General features: G+C 41.2%; 1 protein-coding gene across 3 annotated transcripts in view; it reads right to left on the minus strand.

The window, feature by feature from the left end:
• The window catches only part of USP34 (ubiquitin specific peptidase 34), a 216,570-nt gene that overhangs the window by 1,391 nt on the left and 201,696 nt on the right, over positions 1-13,483 (minus strand). For all 3 annotated transcript variants that reach the window (XM_044289323.1, XM_044289322.1, XM_044289321.1), the window contains 11 exons: positions 11,999-12,156; positions 10,058-10,136; positions 8,493-8,619; positions 8,295-8,402; positions 7,886-7,990; positions 7,380-7,504; positions 6,490-6,613; positions 5,221-5,300; positions 3,941-4,081; positions 3,692-3,835; positions 1,302-1,461 (listed from right to left, as the gene is read on the minus strand). In XM_044289323.1, the coding sequence (XP_044145258.1) occupies positions 1,302-1,461; positions 3,692-3,835; positions 3,941-4,081; positions 5,221-5,300; positions 6,490-6,613; positions 7,380-7,504; positions 7,886-7,990; positions 8,295-8,402; positions 8,493-8,619; positions 10,058-10,136; positions 11,999-12,156 (1,351 nt within the window). The remainder of the gene's footprint in view (positions 1-1,301; positions 1,462-3,691; positions 3,836-3,940; positions 4,082-5,220; positions 5,301-6,489; positions 6,614-7,379; positions 7,505-7,885; positions 7,991-8,294; positions 8,403-8,492; positions 8,620-10,057; positions 10,137-11,998; positions 12,157-13,483) is intronic.

Genomic DNA, 13,483 nt, shown 5'->3' on the forward strand with positions numbered 1-13,483 from the left:
AGGCCGTAGCACTCGGACAAGTGTTGCAGCATCCTCATACTATACCAAACACCACACATTGTATAGCATCTTTGCATGGTATTACAGCAGCTCAGTTCCATTCACTGCACAAAGGCCACGTGACAGATAGTTGTAAGGTCACAGTCCAAGGAAGAGGCTGCAGGACATGAACAGCAAAGATGCTAGGTATAGGACTCCCACCAGATACTGATTACCTATCCCGAGTATAGATCATCAATAAATAATAAGTGTTTATATGAAGATGATATTTCTAAAAGCCCCACTGGGATACAGTCAATTCCTGACAATTACACCATATTAACCTAGAATTACCAGCATGTTTAGGATTGGTAAAGTGCAGGATACGTGTTTTAATGAAAGGAAGTGTCAAAGCAGCTTCACTTGGGGTTGTGCAAGTGAAGAGGCGATGGTGTTCCGGTCAGTGCCTCTGTCTCTTCCCAGGCCAGTGATGTCATGTTCATCGGTCATATGACCTAAGTGCAGTTCAGTCCCATTTAAGTGAATGGGGCTGAGCTGCAATACCAAGCACAGCTGCAATCCAATAGATGGTGCTGTGTTGGATAAGCTGCAAGAAGGCTTTGGTGCTCACCAGAGAGCTGCGATCTCTTCAAACAGGTGTCATACCTCCTCTGATCTGATGTTGATGAACTATCCTGAGAATAGGTCATCAGTATTAAACAATCAGAAAACCCTTTTAAGTAATAACTATTATTGGAAGTACATCTGCTAAAATATTAGAGTCACTAAAGCTTATATTGGCGTATATGGTTATAATGGTTTAGAACTTAAAAATTCTATTCTCATGCCAATTACCGCCTGATAGGTGGTGGGGCGAGTGTCAATTTTATTGGATAGTCTGTGGGAGTTATGGAAAGAGCTTAGCAAACATTACTATTTTTTCTTAGGTCCCAAAGACTTAGAAAAACGTGGAAAGCCTTGCTGAAGCTGAAACGGCAGGTGGTCACAGGGTAAGGGTATTTAGGACATACCCTGTGACCACATCACTTGAGGTATAGGTCTTTAGACTTTACGTGCACATGTGGCAGAATTACTGCTAAGAAATCTGCAGTAAATCCATCTACCAACTTTTTGCATTAGTATAAATCATGATGTAGATTTCAAAATCCGCTGCATGGAATAAATCCACACAGATTTTTCTACAATGCAAAGGCATTTCTGCATTCACATAAACTGTACTGTAGCTTGCTGTGGACATCCACAGCAAAAAGGGGTGGGTGTGTGCAAGTCAACATTAGGAATAGGATCCCTTCAATGCTCACCTTTAGCTTTACCATCTTTGGATTCTTGCTCTTGCATTGAATTTCTTTGCTGCTGACACGCTCTGCATTTGCTCAGGAGATCCTGTAAAGTTGGTATTAAGGCTGTGTTCATCTGTTTCGGAGTGTGAACTGACAGGAGTAGAATCAGTGCTCTAAGATCCTAAAAAATAAAGTAAACTCTTAATATCTACTGCTATGTATTCATACAATGACTTACATTCAAATATTGATTGGACTGAAAAACAAAAAAGATGATTTACATGTTTCATTATTGCTGGGTCTCCTGGTTCAAGTTTTCGGATACAGTTTTTAAAGCCAAAACCAGGTGTGGATCATAAAAACAATAAGTAGAACGGACAGACAATACTGCGCATCATTTCAATCCACTCCTGGTTTTGGCTCCAAAAACAGAGCCAGAAAAAACTAACGTGGAAACCCAACCTTAAAGGGAACCTGTCATGTGGATATTTGATTATAATCTAACTAATTATATACAATCATTAACTACTAAAAAGTGCCTTAGATGTATTCACTTACTGGTGTGACAGATGGTTACCTCATTATATAGACACAAAGATGCTACATGCTAATGAGCCAATGATGTCAGTGAGTCCAGCGTTTTTTTATTCAGAGCTAAAGCCACTCTTGCTGCTGATTCATATGGGAAAAAACTGTCAATCAGCAGCAGGTAGGCGGGGAGAGTCAGGAGCTCATAAATATTCAAGACTCATCATTATCAGCTGATGCTTTTCAATACAAGATGTTGGCAGATTGACTGGGTCAATTAAAGAAAGTGATCCAGCATTTTGCTAAGAGAATCAGTCACTTATTTATGTTGCCCTTAGTTAGGACACCATAAAACTGGTGACAGGTTCCCTTTAACTTTTACATGCAGGTATATGCAGCAGGCACACACGCTGAGCCTACTCCATAGGTGACAAACACCAGATGTGTAATGCAGCTGGAACATGGCTGTAATGACCGCAATTGGAGATAAAGTGATGAAAAAGTCATATGTACCGAAATGATTAAATAAAAGTGATAAGTTATACCTCTTAGAATGAGATGACTATGCAGGAACATGGTCCTATCAATCAAGGAGTAGTAGGGTCTGGCAGAGCAGTAGAAGCAAGGGTGCACAGAGTGGCTTTGGTCCACCCATGGTGCACTTAACTGCTCATTTGCATACTGATTAAAAGTACATATTCTCCAAAATGAAGCAACAGATCACTAACTGAACTGAATCATTACATTCATTTGAGTTAGCCCTACAAGGCACTGTGCCTGGTTTTACAATGAATTTCCTGGTGATAGACTCCTTTAAAAAGCATGAAGAGGGGGTCTTCTACCCAGACACCCAAAATCTACTAACCAAAGCAGAGAGCTAAAGTAGATTCCATGCAACTGTATGTATTAAAGGATCACCCAATCAACTGAATGGGTGCTGTATAATACAACAGCCCTGCAGGGTAAATGTGTGGTCAGTCACAGCTTTAGGTTTCAACATCAGGACCAGTGGAAATCTGATGAAAGCTTCCAAACTTATAAAACAATGGCTAGGATTTGAAAGGATGCTGAATCAGTGCTACAGCCCCTCCATTCTCAGGATTGATGGGTGTCTGACCTCGATATGCTATCATATTATAAGGTTGTAACAATCATTTAATTCCTCTCATAACAAATAGGACTAACTCAATGATTTTTAAAGGGGTTGTCCGGGTTCAGAACTGAACCCGGACATACCCTTATTTTCACCCAGGAAGCCCCACTGAGGCTAGGATCAGAGCATTTCATGCTCCGATGCACTCCCTTGCCCTGCGCTAGATCGCACAGGGCACGGCCTCTTTTGTTTATCATAACACACTGCCAGGTGGAAGCTTCCGCCCAGCAGTGTGTTCGGTGATGTCACTGGCTCTGATGGGCGGGCTTTAGCGCTGCCCTAGCCATTTTACTGTCTAGGGCAGCACTACAGCCCGCCCATCAGTGCTGGTGACGTCACCGGGCTTCCTGGCAGCCCCATGGAGAGCCCCAGTACGTCACCGGAACTCCTAAAAATGCCTTTGACCTGCGTGATTTAGTATAGGGCAAAGGAGAGCATCGGAGCATGAACTGCTCCAATGCTCATGTCAGGGGGGCTGCCGGGGTGAAAATGGAGGTATGTCCGGTTTCAGCTCTGAATCCAGACAACCCCTTTAAGTCCAGGCTACTATAGAATATGTAACATATATAGGAAGGAGAGCTAACATAACAAAGAAGAGAAGAATAGGGTAAGTTAATAGGATCTAACAAATTTTATGGAAAGGACAATGCAGATCAAGAATCCAATGAAGCAAACAATATCATTTTCAACAAGGATATTAAAGAGTGAACACAGTTTGATATTCTCTTACTCCATTTAAAGTGCTGCTTGCTTTGGAAATTTCAATTCTGCTGATAAAATCAGACTCCACATTTTGATACTGATTGATGAGATGCGTAATTATTGTGTTAACGAGACTTGCACAATTTGTTTCAGAAAAGACCTGACTTTGAACCTGTGGAAGCAAACCAGAAAAATTAATACATTTAAATGGTCAATCACCTTCTTACCAACTCAATGCCTTTCCCTCCAGGAAAAAAACTGTAAGAAAAGTACTTACCTTTACTAGAAAGTGGGTCAGGAATGTGTAGACCATGTTATTATTGAGGAACACGCGCTCATCCATTAAAATACTTTTAATATATTCAGTGAAAACTGGATCCTCACACAGCAGCTTGATGCAGTTTTTTGCCAGTGGAGACTAGATTTCAAAGAGTAAAGGATTTATTTTTTTATGAATAAAGTAAAAAACAGATTCATTGTGAAGAGAATCGCCTCCCATTCTTTTATAATCATATCTACTTATTTTCGTCAGTATAATATTCATTATTACCATTGTCTTTAAAGAAGTTCTCATGAAAACATCACCAGTTATACCTTACAATAGCAAAAGGACATCAGAGGAAGGTTCCCTACTTGAGACTGCCTTCCATGAGCCAGAAAAAGTAGCTTTCTAAAAATGGCTCCTGCTCTGGCGGACCAAAGACGTCTATGCATTATGATGACAGCTTATCATATGGCTGGAGTGGCTTTCCCTGGCAATAGTGGCTAATTACCAGGAGGTACAGAACTCGGATCTGCAGTTCAACTTTGATTTGGTAATAATCACCTTAACAGATCACTCACAAGATGTCAGAGAGGTGCTGGAGACTGGGCCATCAGACCGTCTGACAGATTTGTTACAGAATGGCTTTCTGCAGCTGGCTGAGCAGTGTATATACGTGCCAGCTGAGGAAGGCAAACAATGTAAAATTTTTGAAAAAGAAAGAAAGAACGAGAAAGAAAGAACGAGAAAGAGAAAAGAAAGAAAGCGAGAAAGAAAGAAAGCGAGAAAGAAAGAGAGAAAGCGAAAAGAGAAAGAAAGAAAGCGAGAAAGAAAGAAAGCGAGAAAGAAAAAGCGAGAAAGAAAGAAAGCGAGAAAGGAAAAGCGAGAAAGAAAGAAAGCGAGAAAGAAAGAAAGCGAGAAAGAAAGAAAGAAAGAAAGAAAGAAAGAGAAAGAAAGAAAGAAAGCGAAAGAAAGAAAGCGAGAAAGAAAGAAAGAAAGAGAGAAAGAAAGAAAGAAAGCGAGAAAGAAAGAAAGAAAGCGAGAAAGAAAGAAAGAAAGCGAGAAAGAAAGAAAGCGAGAAAGAAAGAAAGCGAGAAAGAAAGAAAGCGAGAAAGAAAGAAAGCGAGAAAGAAAGAAAGCGAGAAAGAAAGAAAGCGAGAAAGAAAGAAAGCGAGAAAGAAAGCAAGCGAGAAAGAAAGCAAGCGAGAAAGAAAGCAAGCGAGAAAGAAAGCAAGCGAGAAAGAAGCGAGAAAGAAAGCGAGTCATTTTAGACCTTTGCCATAGTTATGAAATACCTGTGTTTGGCATAACTCAGTCCACAACTTTGGAAACAATGCAAGGTGCAAAGAGAGCCCTTCATATGCAATCAAGACACCTGCAAAATAAATCAGTATGAATATCAACACAAGCTGATATGCAAATAATATAAAGCAGATGTATCCAAAATGTTGTTTTGTAATATCAAATTTTCATTAATCACAGGCCAACAAGGTGTAATAGTTACAGGGACAGACGTTAAATGATCCCCAAATACAGGAGAGGCATACTGAACATGCTAGGGAGGTTTACGCTGGGGGTGTTGAAAAAAAGCATCATTGTGTAAGACTATGAACATGGAATACATTTAAGCGTAAAAGCCCAAGTGGAATGATACATTTCAGCTGTTTTGGTTTAAAGCATGGCTCTTTCCAAACAGCATTTGAGCACTAACAGACTTGACAGCTGCATTTCTAGTCACTTAATGTCAAGAGGAGAGTTAGGCCTCTTTTACATGTCCATATTGACAAGACGGTCAGTGGCTCATCCTTGAAGATGTCTGTATAGGCTCCATGCGTCCATTTTTTTGCCCTTAGTGTGTCATTTGTGTTCATTGGCAGGCTGAAAATTGTTTTCCAGAGCATCTCCTACCACTGGTCCGTCAAAATCACTGACCTGGATGGAGCATGGATGCCATCTGTGTTTGGTCAGTGGTTTTCATGGACCCATAGGACTTCAATGGACGAGTTTGATCCGCATCCAGGACCAAAGTAGTGCACACCTCGGTGGTTTTTCCACTGATGTGTGAATACACAATTTAAAATCAACGGGTACGTGTGCTGTCTGTGGAAACCACGAACAGCACGCGTCTGATTCAATGACGTGACCTTACTTGGAGAGCCTGGAAGAACAAGAGGCCACCAATGATCTCAGTAACAGGATAAAAAGGGCAGAGTGGGGGGTAAAGCAATCATGGAAAACTCTAAATGAAGCTAAAAACCAATTTAATCTGGTGTATAGCATTTCTTAATTGTGCCCTGCAGATTATATCATTTTAAGTTTCAAATTCAACTCACTTTAAAAATGTAAATGTTTTAGATGAGATTGGAAAAACAATCTGCCTTATTTTCCCCCTAAAACAGCACCACTCTTTTGCACAGCCTGCATCACACCTCAACTCCATTCACTTGAAGGTGAATGTCCTGCAACACCTGACACAGCCCATTGACAAAAGTGCCACTGTTCCTAGAAAAAATGGCCGACCCATTTCTCAAATTTTATTCAGCCCCTTCAATACAAGAACTTACTCAGCTTGATCAAAGCTTCAGTAAACTTTTCACAATTGATTGCCACACGGCAAAGGAGATGGATAAACTGGTGATATGAAGACAAGTAGTCCAGCAGCATGCGGTCGTATACTTCATCTTTACCCTAAAACAAAAAGGATAAAGGTGGCGTTCCTAAAAATATTAAAACAATCACAAGCGATCACAAGTGACCAAAAGAAAAGAGTTCTCTCTCATAGGTGCCATGCACCCATACCCCCTGAATGAACAGGGCAGGTTTTTAGCCTCATACCATTTATGGACTGCAAGTAGAGATCTTGAAAATGGGGAAGAGGTGAAACACATGGTATATTAGGAAGATGCATATCCAGTATCATCTAAAGGGAACCTGTCATCAACTTCATGCTGCTCATCTCAGACAGGTGAAATGATTTCAGCGGTCTGCCATTTAAAAGCAAGTGGTTTCCGAGAACCAACATCACAATCATTGCAGACTGGGCCTGGAAAAGTCACGGCCACCTGGGAAGAGTCATGGTTATTCATAAATTCCTGCTCTCCCTGCTGATGACTGACAGTCTTCTACCTAGTTTTCTCCCCATCTCTCTAGAAGAGAACTGCAAATCAGCAGCAGATGGGTGAGAGTGCAGGACTCTTCAAGTAGATTTGACTCTTTTCAAGGCCTGGACTGCAAGGATTATGATGCTGATTCTCAGCAACCACTTACTTTTAGCTCATGAGTGACACACCGCTGAAATCAGCATTTCAGTCACTATTTTATGCTGCCCTCAGTGAGGTCAGCATAACGTTGATGACAGATTCCCTTTAAATCAGAAAAAAATAAAATGAAATGTCTAAATATTCAGCATAAACAGACGATGATGCATAAAAAAAATAAAAGTATGATTACCAACCTTGCTGGATTCAACCATTGTGGGCAAGAGGCACATATTGAGTTCTGGGCGGGGAGGACGGATATTGCTTTTTCCGCCTATAAGTTTCATATTTTCACGACATGGGAAGTAGGGCCCGAGGGACACTGAACAAAACACAATGAAATTAGGAATATTTGTTCTCTAAGAAGAGAGCTAATGATTCAGTTTACCTTGAAAACAAAAGGCCTGAAATTTCCTTATCCTGATAAGTCTTGCCATTATCTTTTTACATGGTTTACATGTGGATAAAGGGATATTCAGGTTGAAACAAGTTATCCCCCATCTACAGAATAGGGGATAACTATTAGATTGGTGGGTGTCGGCACACACAATACTGCTCCATTCATCTCTACAGGACTGCCAGAAATAGTCAAGCACTTGTATTTGGCCGTCTCAAGCAGTCCTGTGGATAGAGGATAACATGCTACAATTGAAATGTCCCTTAACAAATGGAAAGTAACAGTCAATAATAAACAAACACTCACTTGGGATATTGCTGTGGTGGTATGTACAATGGTTGTGCTGTAGAAAAGGAACTAATGTGTGCAAGAAATCATGGGGGCTCAGGAGCACAAGTTCCTTCAGGACATCTAGAATGAGAAGCAAATCTGTAATTACTAATAACGTCTTAAACATTTGAAATTAGGTCCATTCCCTGCAATCCCAGTATAGTAGGACATGTCATCATGCTCACATAATTAGCAATGTCAGCTGCATGAAGAACAATTCAGAATTAATGATACCCAAGTTAAAAAATGATATATTTAAAAGGGAGAGTAAATTTGAAACTTTCAAGTGTCTACTGTAAACAGATATCAAACCAAGATGGCCCCTTGTATTCCTATCATTTCCTTCTTCCCACAGTAAAATAGAGGAAAAAATAAAATAAATTACCTATGCAAGCATTTCTAAGTTCTGGTGGACTATAAGAATTTAAGAGGGTTAGGAGTTTGTGAGCAAATTCAATTCTTTCCTGCCACTGGATGAGAGCCTGCTTCACATCTGTGAATATGTAAAGAAATGAACACATCATCATCATCATGTATTAACATTTACATTCCATGTATTACAAGTACTGCATGTCCCTCCTACCTTTTCTCTGAAGATAAGGACGTGTGGACTTAAGGACAGACAGGAATATGGACAAAAGCTCCACCAAGTCCCCAGTCACATGGCACGCTGTAGCTTCATGGTACATCATATGCAATGTGTTAAAGGACTGCAACAAAATGTTTCACAGAAGGAAAAATAAATAAATAAAAAATAATCAACCACTATAGTATACTATAATATGAAAGAAGCTTCATAATGCCCAGTAACAAATATAATCAAATGCTTCTCATAATGTAGGATAAAGACTACACGTAGCAGACAACCCCCGTATACAATGAATTGAATTACCAGGTAACTGCCTGCTCTCTGGTTCTCAGGAAATTTGTATTAAACCAAGACAGATTTTTGCTAGGATTATTATGCTAGCAAACTGGTAAAAATGTCATAAAGCTACACTTTAAGTTCTACAGAAGGCCATTCAGATTATGGTCCTCCTGATCATGGGCAGAAGGGAGTAAGGCTTCCATACACAAACCCAAACCAGTGGATTTAAGCAGGAACAGCTAGCCATCTAATGCACCGACTGTCCCCCAACAGATGTCAAGAAAGAAAAGTTTGCCATGTAAAATTTCAACATACCTAATCCTTTGTTCACATGGGAAACAAACCACTGCAGGAGTCTCCCCAAACGTGGGTCAGGAGCAACAGTTGTTTGGCCAGCAGCTATTGGAAGTGTAGCTTAAAAGGTTTTACGGTTATAATGATCTTTAAGCAAGTGCCTGCAGCCAGCCTGCCGAAACAGGAGATTCATATTACCTGTCCCACACTGCTCTGGTCCCCTGTACATCTTCCACCGGATGTAAACAGTGTGGGGACCAGAAGATGGAGACAGCAGTGGACCGGAGCGGAGGGAAGCAGGTAAGTGAATCTTCTGTTTCAGCAGGCACTTCCTTGAAAATTGTTAGAACTGGAAAAACCCTTTAAGCCACTGCCAGATATGGTGGCTGCTTATATTCAGAGAGACCAAATAATCAGCCATGTTGAAATTCAATTGGGGGAAATTAGAACACCTCCACACGCCTAAAATTGGTCTCTGGGAAGTTGGCGGGTTAGCACTTTATTTAATATCTATGGCCACCTTACCTCATTCTAACTTTTTAAATATATTCCTGAAAGATAACTTAATAAATGAGGTGAAACTCTGGCCCTTGAGCTTTAACTGACGGCAGTATCTGGTGTAAATTACGGTAAATCCAATAGGCAGTGGAAGGCACCGCCCCTCCTGATAGGTCCCAGCCCTTTTCTTGTCGCTTTAAACAAGGCGGTGAAAAATGCAAAATGTCACAAATTTGGCATGCGCCATAATCTGCAACTTTTTATTGCTGCAAAAGTGGTGTTAAAAAAAAATGATAAATCACCCCCAGTATGTCTCAACTAGTTATCAGTAAATTTGATGAAGGTGGGGGAAACCGGACTATATGCCCAGCAACTTCAAGAATGTAAAACTTTCCAACACTATATCTTATGATACATTTTCAAAAAGATACATGGTTTTCCTCCACTCTGCACCCTACCACACCCATGAGGAGTATTGTATGGCTTACCTCAGTCATTAAAATTAAGCCTCTGTTAAATACAACAAGCAGCCTGTCTTCATCAGACTCTAATAATATTCTGAAGGCACTGAAAGATACACAAGTAAGGTAGGTTACCAAGTCACACATTGAGAACAATGTATATAAATGTGCATTTAAAGAGGACCTGTCACCACAAAATGTAATGCAATCTGAAAGGACCATGTTAGATCAGGAGGAGCTGAGCAGATTGATATATAGATTTGGGGAAAACATAGTTACATAGTAGTTAAGGTTGGCAAAAGACAAAAGTCCAACCTGTAATCCTGCTGTATTGATCAAGGGGAAGACTCCAGATGTGGCAATCAGAACAAATCCCTCGATCAATGTCCATCTTCCTTTTAGGGTCCATTCACACGTCCGCAAATGGGTCCGCATCCGTTCAGCAATATCAGGAACGGGTGCGGACCTATTAATTCTCAATAGGGCAGGAATGGATGCGGAGCGCAAACTATATGCTCTCCGCATCTGCATTTCCAGAGCGCGGCCCTGAACTTACGGGCCGCGGCTACGCAAAAAAAATAGAACATGTTCTATTCTTGTCCGCAATTGCGGGGCGGCTGTACACCAACCGCAGATCCACAATACACCACCAACGTGTGAATGGATCCTTACGGAGTGGTTGAGCCAAAAGGAAAAGGGTGTGTAGAACAAGATTTGTATACATTGTCATAAGCCGCAAGGTTATTTTCAAATAAAAAGTCATCTAAACCTTTTTTGAAGCCTTCTCCTGTATTTGCTGTGACCAGCTCCTGCGGCTATTCCAGACATTCACAGCCCTTACGCCTCTTATGACGGAATCTTTTTTTCTCCAAGCGTAGGGAGTGGCCCCTTGTTTTTTGAGGGATTTTCGCACAGAATAGTTTCTCTCGATATTCAGTAAAACCTGTTGTACATAGATATCTTTGCTATTGCAATTCCTGTGAATACCCATCGGTACAGGAGGGAGGTGTTACCAGTGACTGACAGCTCTTATGTACACTTATATACACAATGCTGTCAATCACCGATAACATCTCCTCCTGTACCGATAGCTGTTCACAGGAAGTAGAAAACACAAAGATCTAAATATATCAATTATAGAATTTACTGAATCTTCTCCTGCTTGACAACATGGTGCTTTCATATTGCATTGCACTGCATTTTGTGTAAGGTATACATTACACAGCTAACTGCTGATATGTGAGATAAAGGATACGCTCACATATAGGTAACTACATAATTTGATGGCTACTAAATCCTTTAAAGGGGTTGTCTCACTTCAGTAAATGGCATTTATCATGTAGCCCAGGGATCAGCAACCTCCAGATGTTCTGAAACTACAACTCCCAGAATGCTCCATTCACTTCTATGGAAATTGTAGTTTCACAGCAGCTGGAGTGCCGAATGTTGCTGATCCCTGATCTAGAGTTAGTACAAGGCGCTTAATGTATTGTGATTGTCCATATTGCTTTCTTTGCTGGTCCGATTTATTTTTCCATCGCATTATACACTCCTCTTTTCCATAGGTTATGATCACTGTTCAATCCAGCCTCGGTGGTCACGCTTGCACTCTATAGGAAAAAGCACCAGCCTCTTTGTCGGCTGGGTCTGTGGGAGTGCACGTAGGCACTGCCCTGGCCACCTCGTATATGTGCTGCAGAGATTGTCGCAACCATGGAAACATTGAATGTATAATACAATGAAAATTTAACGGTGCCTGCGCCTATGTTTTGTCCATTCCTATCATGCACCCCTTGACTTAAATGGCCATGTCTTATGTGAAAATCGGACCACAATAGTGCATGCTATGGAATGAATTGGCCCTTCCAGCATAATGGGTCAGTGTTCAGTTCGGGTGCTGTCCGTTCTACGCTCAGACAGCACATGGACATGAACATCGCTTGACCTGAATGAACGTTTAGTAGATACCTTATTAAAGTAGTCCAACAGGAGCGACCATCTAAGCAACGTAAATAGCAGCTTATTGTAGTTTTCTTAAACTGCTTGATATCCTCAAGCTCCTCTTCTCTCATGTCTGGTCTCTGAGCTACAAATAGCTGCATGAGGTTAAACAATTCTTCCACGGCCTAAAAAGGAGAAAAAGAAAAATGTGCTCACAATGTAATATGCATTTTAGAGTTTAGAAAAAAAAAAGATAAAAAGCAAGAAGAACTGCATTTCAGGCGCTGTCAACATACTTAAGGTCAGGTAAGTAAAACCGTAAACTCCTTTATTTGTCAATGGGTTCCGTAGCTCTGCATCGAAAGCAGCAATCCAGGTAAAGGGTTTTCTGGGATTTTAATATTGATGTTAATTCCAGCGGGTAAAGATACAGGTTTATAATGGGTCAAAAAATAAAGTAATAGTTCCAGCAGAAAAATTAACCCTCACAAGGATTTATATTTATTGATATATTAACATAAAGGACGGACAATCACTATGGTCAGTATACCACCAGCTAACTGGCCACTACTGGGTAAGGGGAGGGGGGGGGAGAATATCCCTACACTCGTACCCTAATCTACATCTCAGCTCAGGGATGGCCCCTAATGGTGGGGACTCCCTGTCCTCGAACCTCGGCTAGCACCTCCTAGTAGGCCCTCGGAGGATGACGATGGTCAGAGTGCCGGCCTGGTGGTAGATTGCCGATGGCTGGGGTGATGGCCTGATGGTAAATAACCAAGTGGACATACGGACAAACACAACTACAGGATGAACCATGTATACAACCCTAGTGATGCTGATACTGATCAGAAGGTACAAAGTACATCAAGACTAAAAAGCACACCCTGTAACAAAAAGTGTGGTATTAACACTAATAAAAACTCCAACGCGTTTCCCCCACGGTGTAGGATCATCAGGGGGTGGATGAAAGACAAAAACAAATCAATAGTAAAGATGGCGGAGACCCATAATATACTGTGGGCTCCGCAGACGGGTGTATTATACCGATAAAGATACACCGGTATAAATTTAGTGAGTGATAGGCAGTTAGGACCCACGAATGATAGTAAGAGGAGGAGGAGGAGGACCGTCCAATCCTGCGACCCAAGGAAAAATAAATAAATAAAAGGATATCTACTTACTTATGGTCATAGGTACGGGGAGGCCTTCTGTCAGCGAAGTGCCAGTCGTCAGTCAGAGACAAGTATGGTTAACAGATATAGCACAGGATGCTGAGGTGGCACAGTAGGCCACAATAACAGTGCCCAGCAATTCAGGCGCCGGGCCAGATTAATGAATTGCGACCTACAGCTCGAGATAGACTGCTAGATGGTCACAAAGACAAGTGGATTGGTCCCCACTTAGGTCACAGTCAGTATCGGTCCTCCATGTTGTCTACTCCTCAGGTCCATCCATTTTAATATTGATGGCCTATCAAAATGAGATTGGTGGGGGTCTGACTACCAGCCC

The sequence above is a fragment of the Bufo gargarizans genome, chromosome 4 (genome assembly GCF_014858855.1).
Source record: "Bufo gargarizans isolate SCDJY-AF-19 chromosome 4, ASM1485885v1, whole genome shotgun sequence".
In the NCBI taxonomy this organism is placed as follows: Eukaryota; Metazoa; Chordata; class Amphibia; order Anura; family Bufonidae; genus Bufo; species Bufo gargarizans.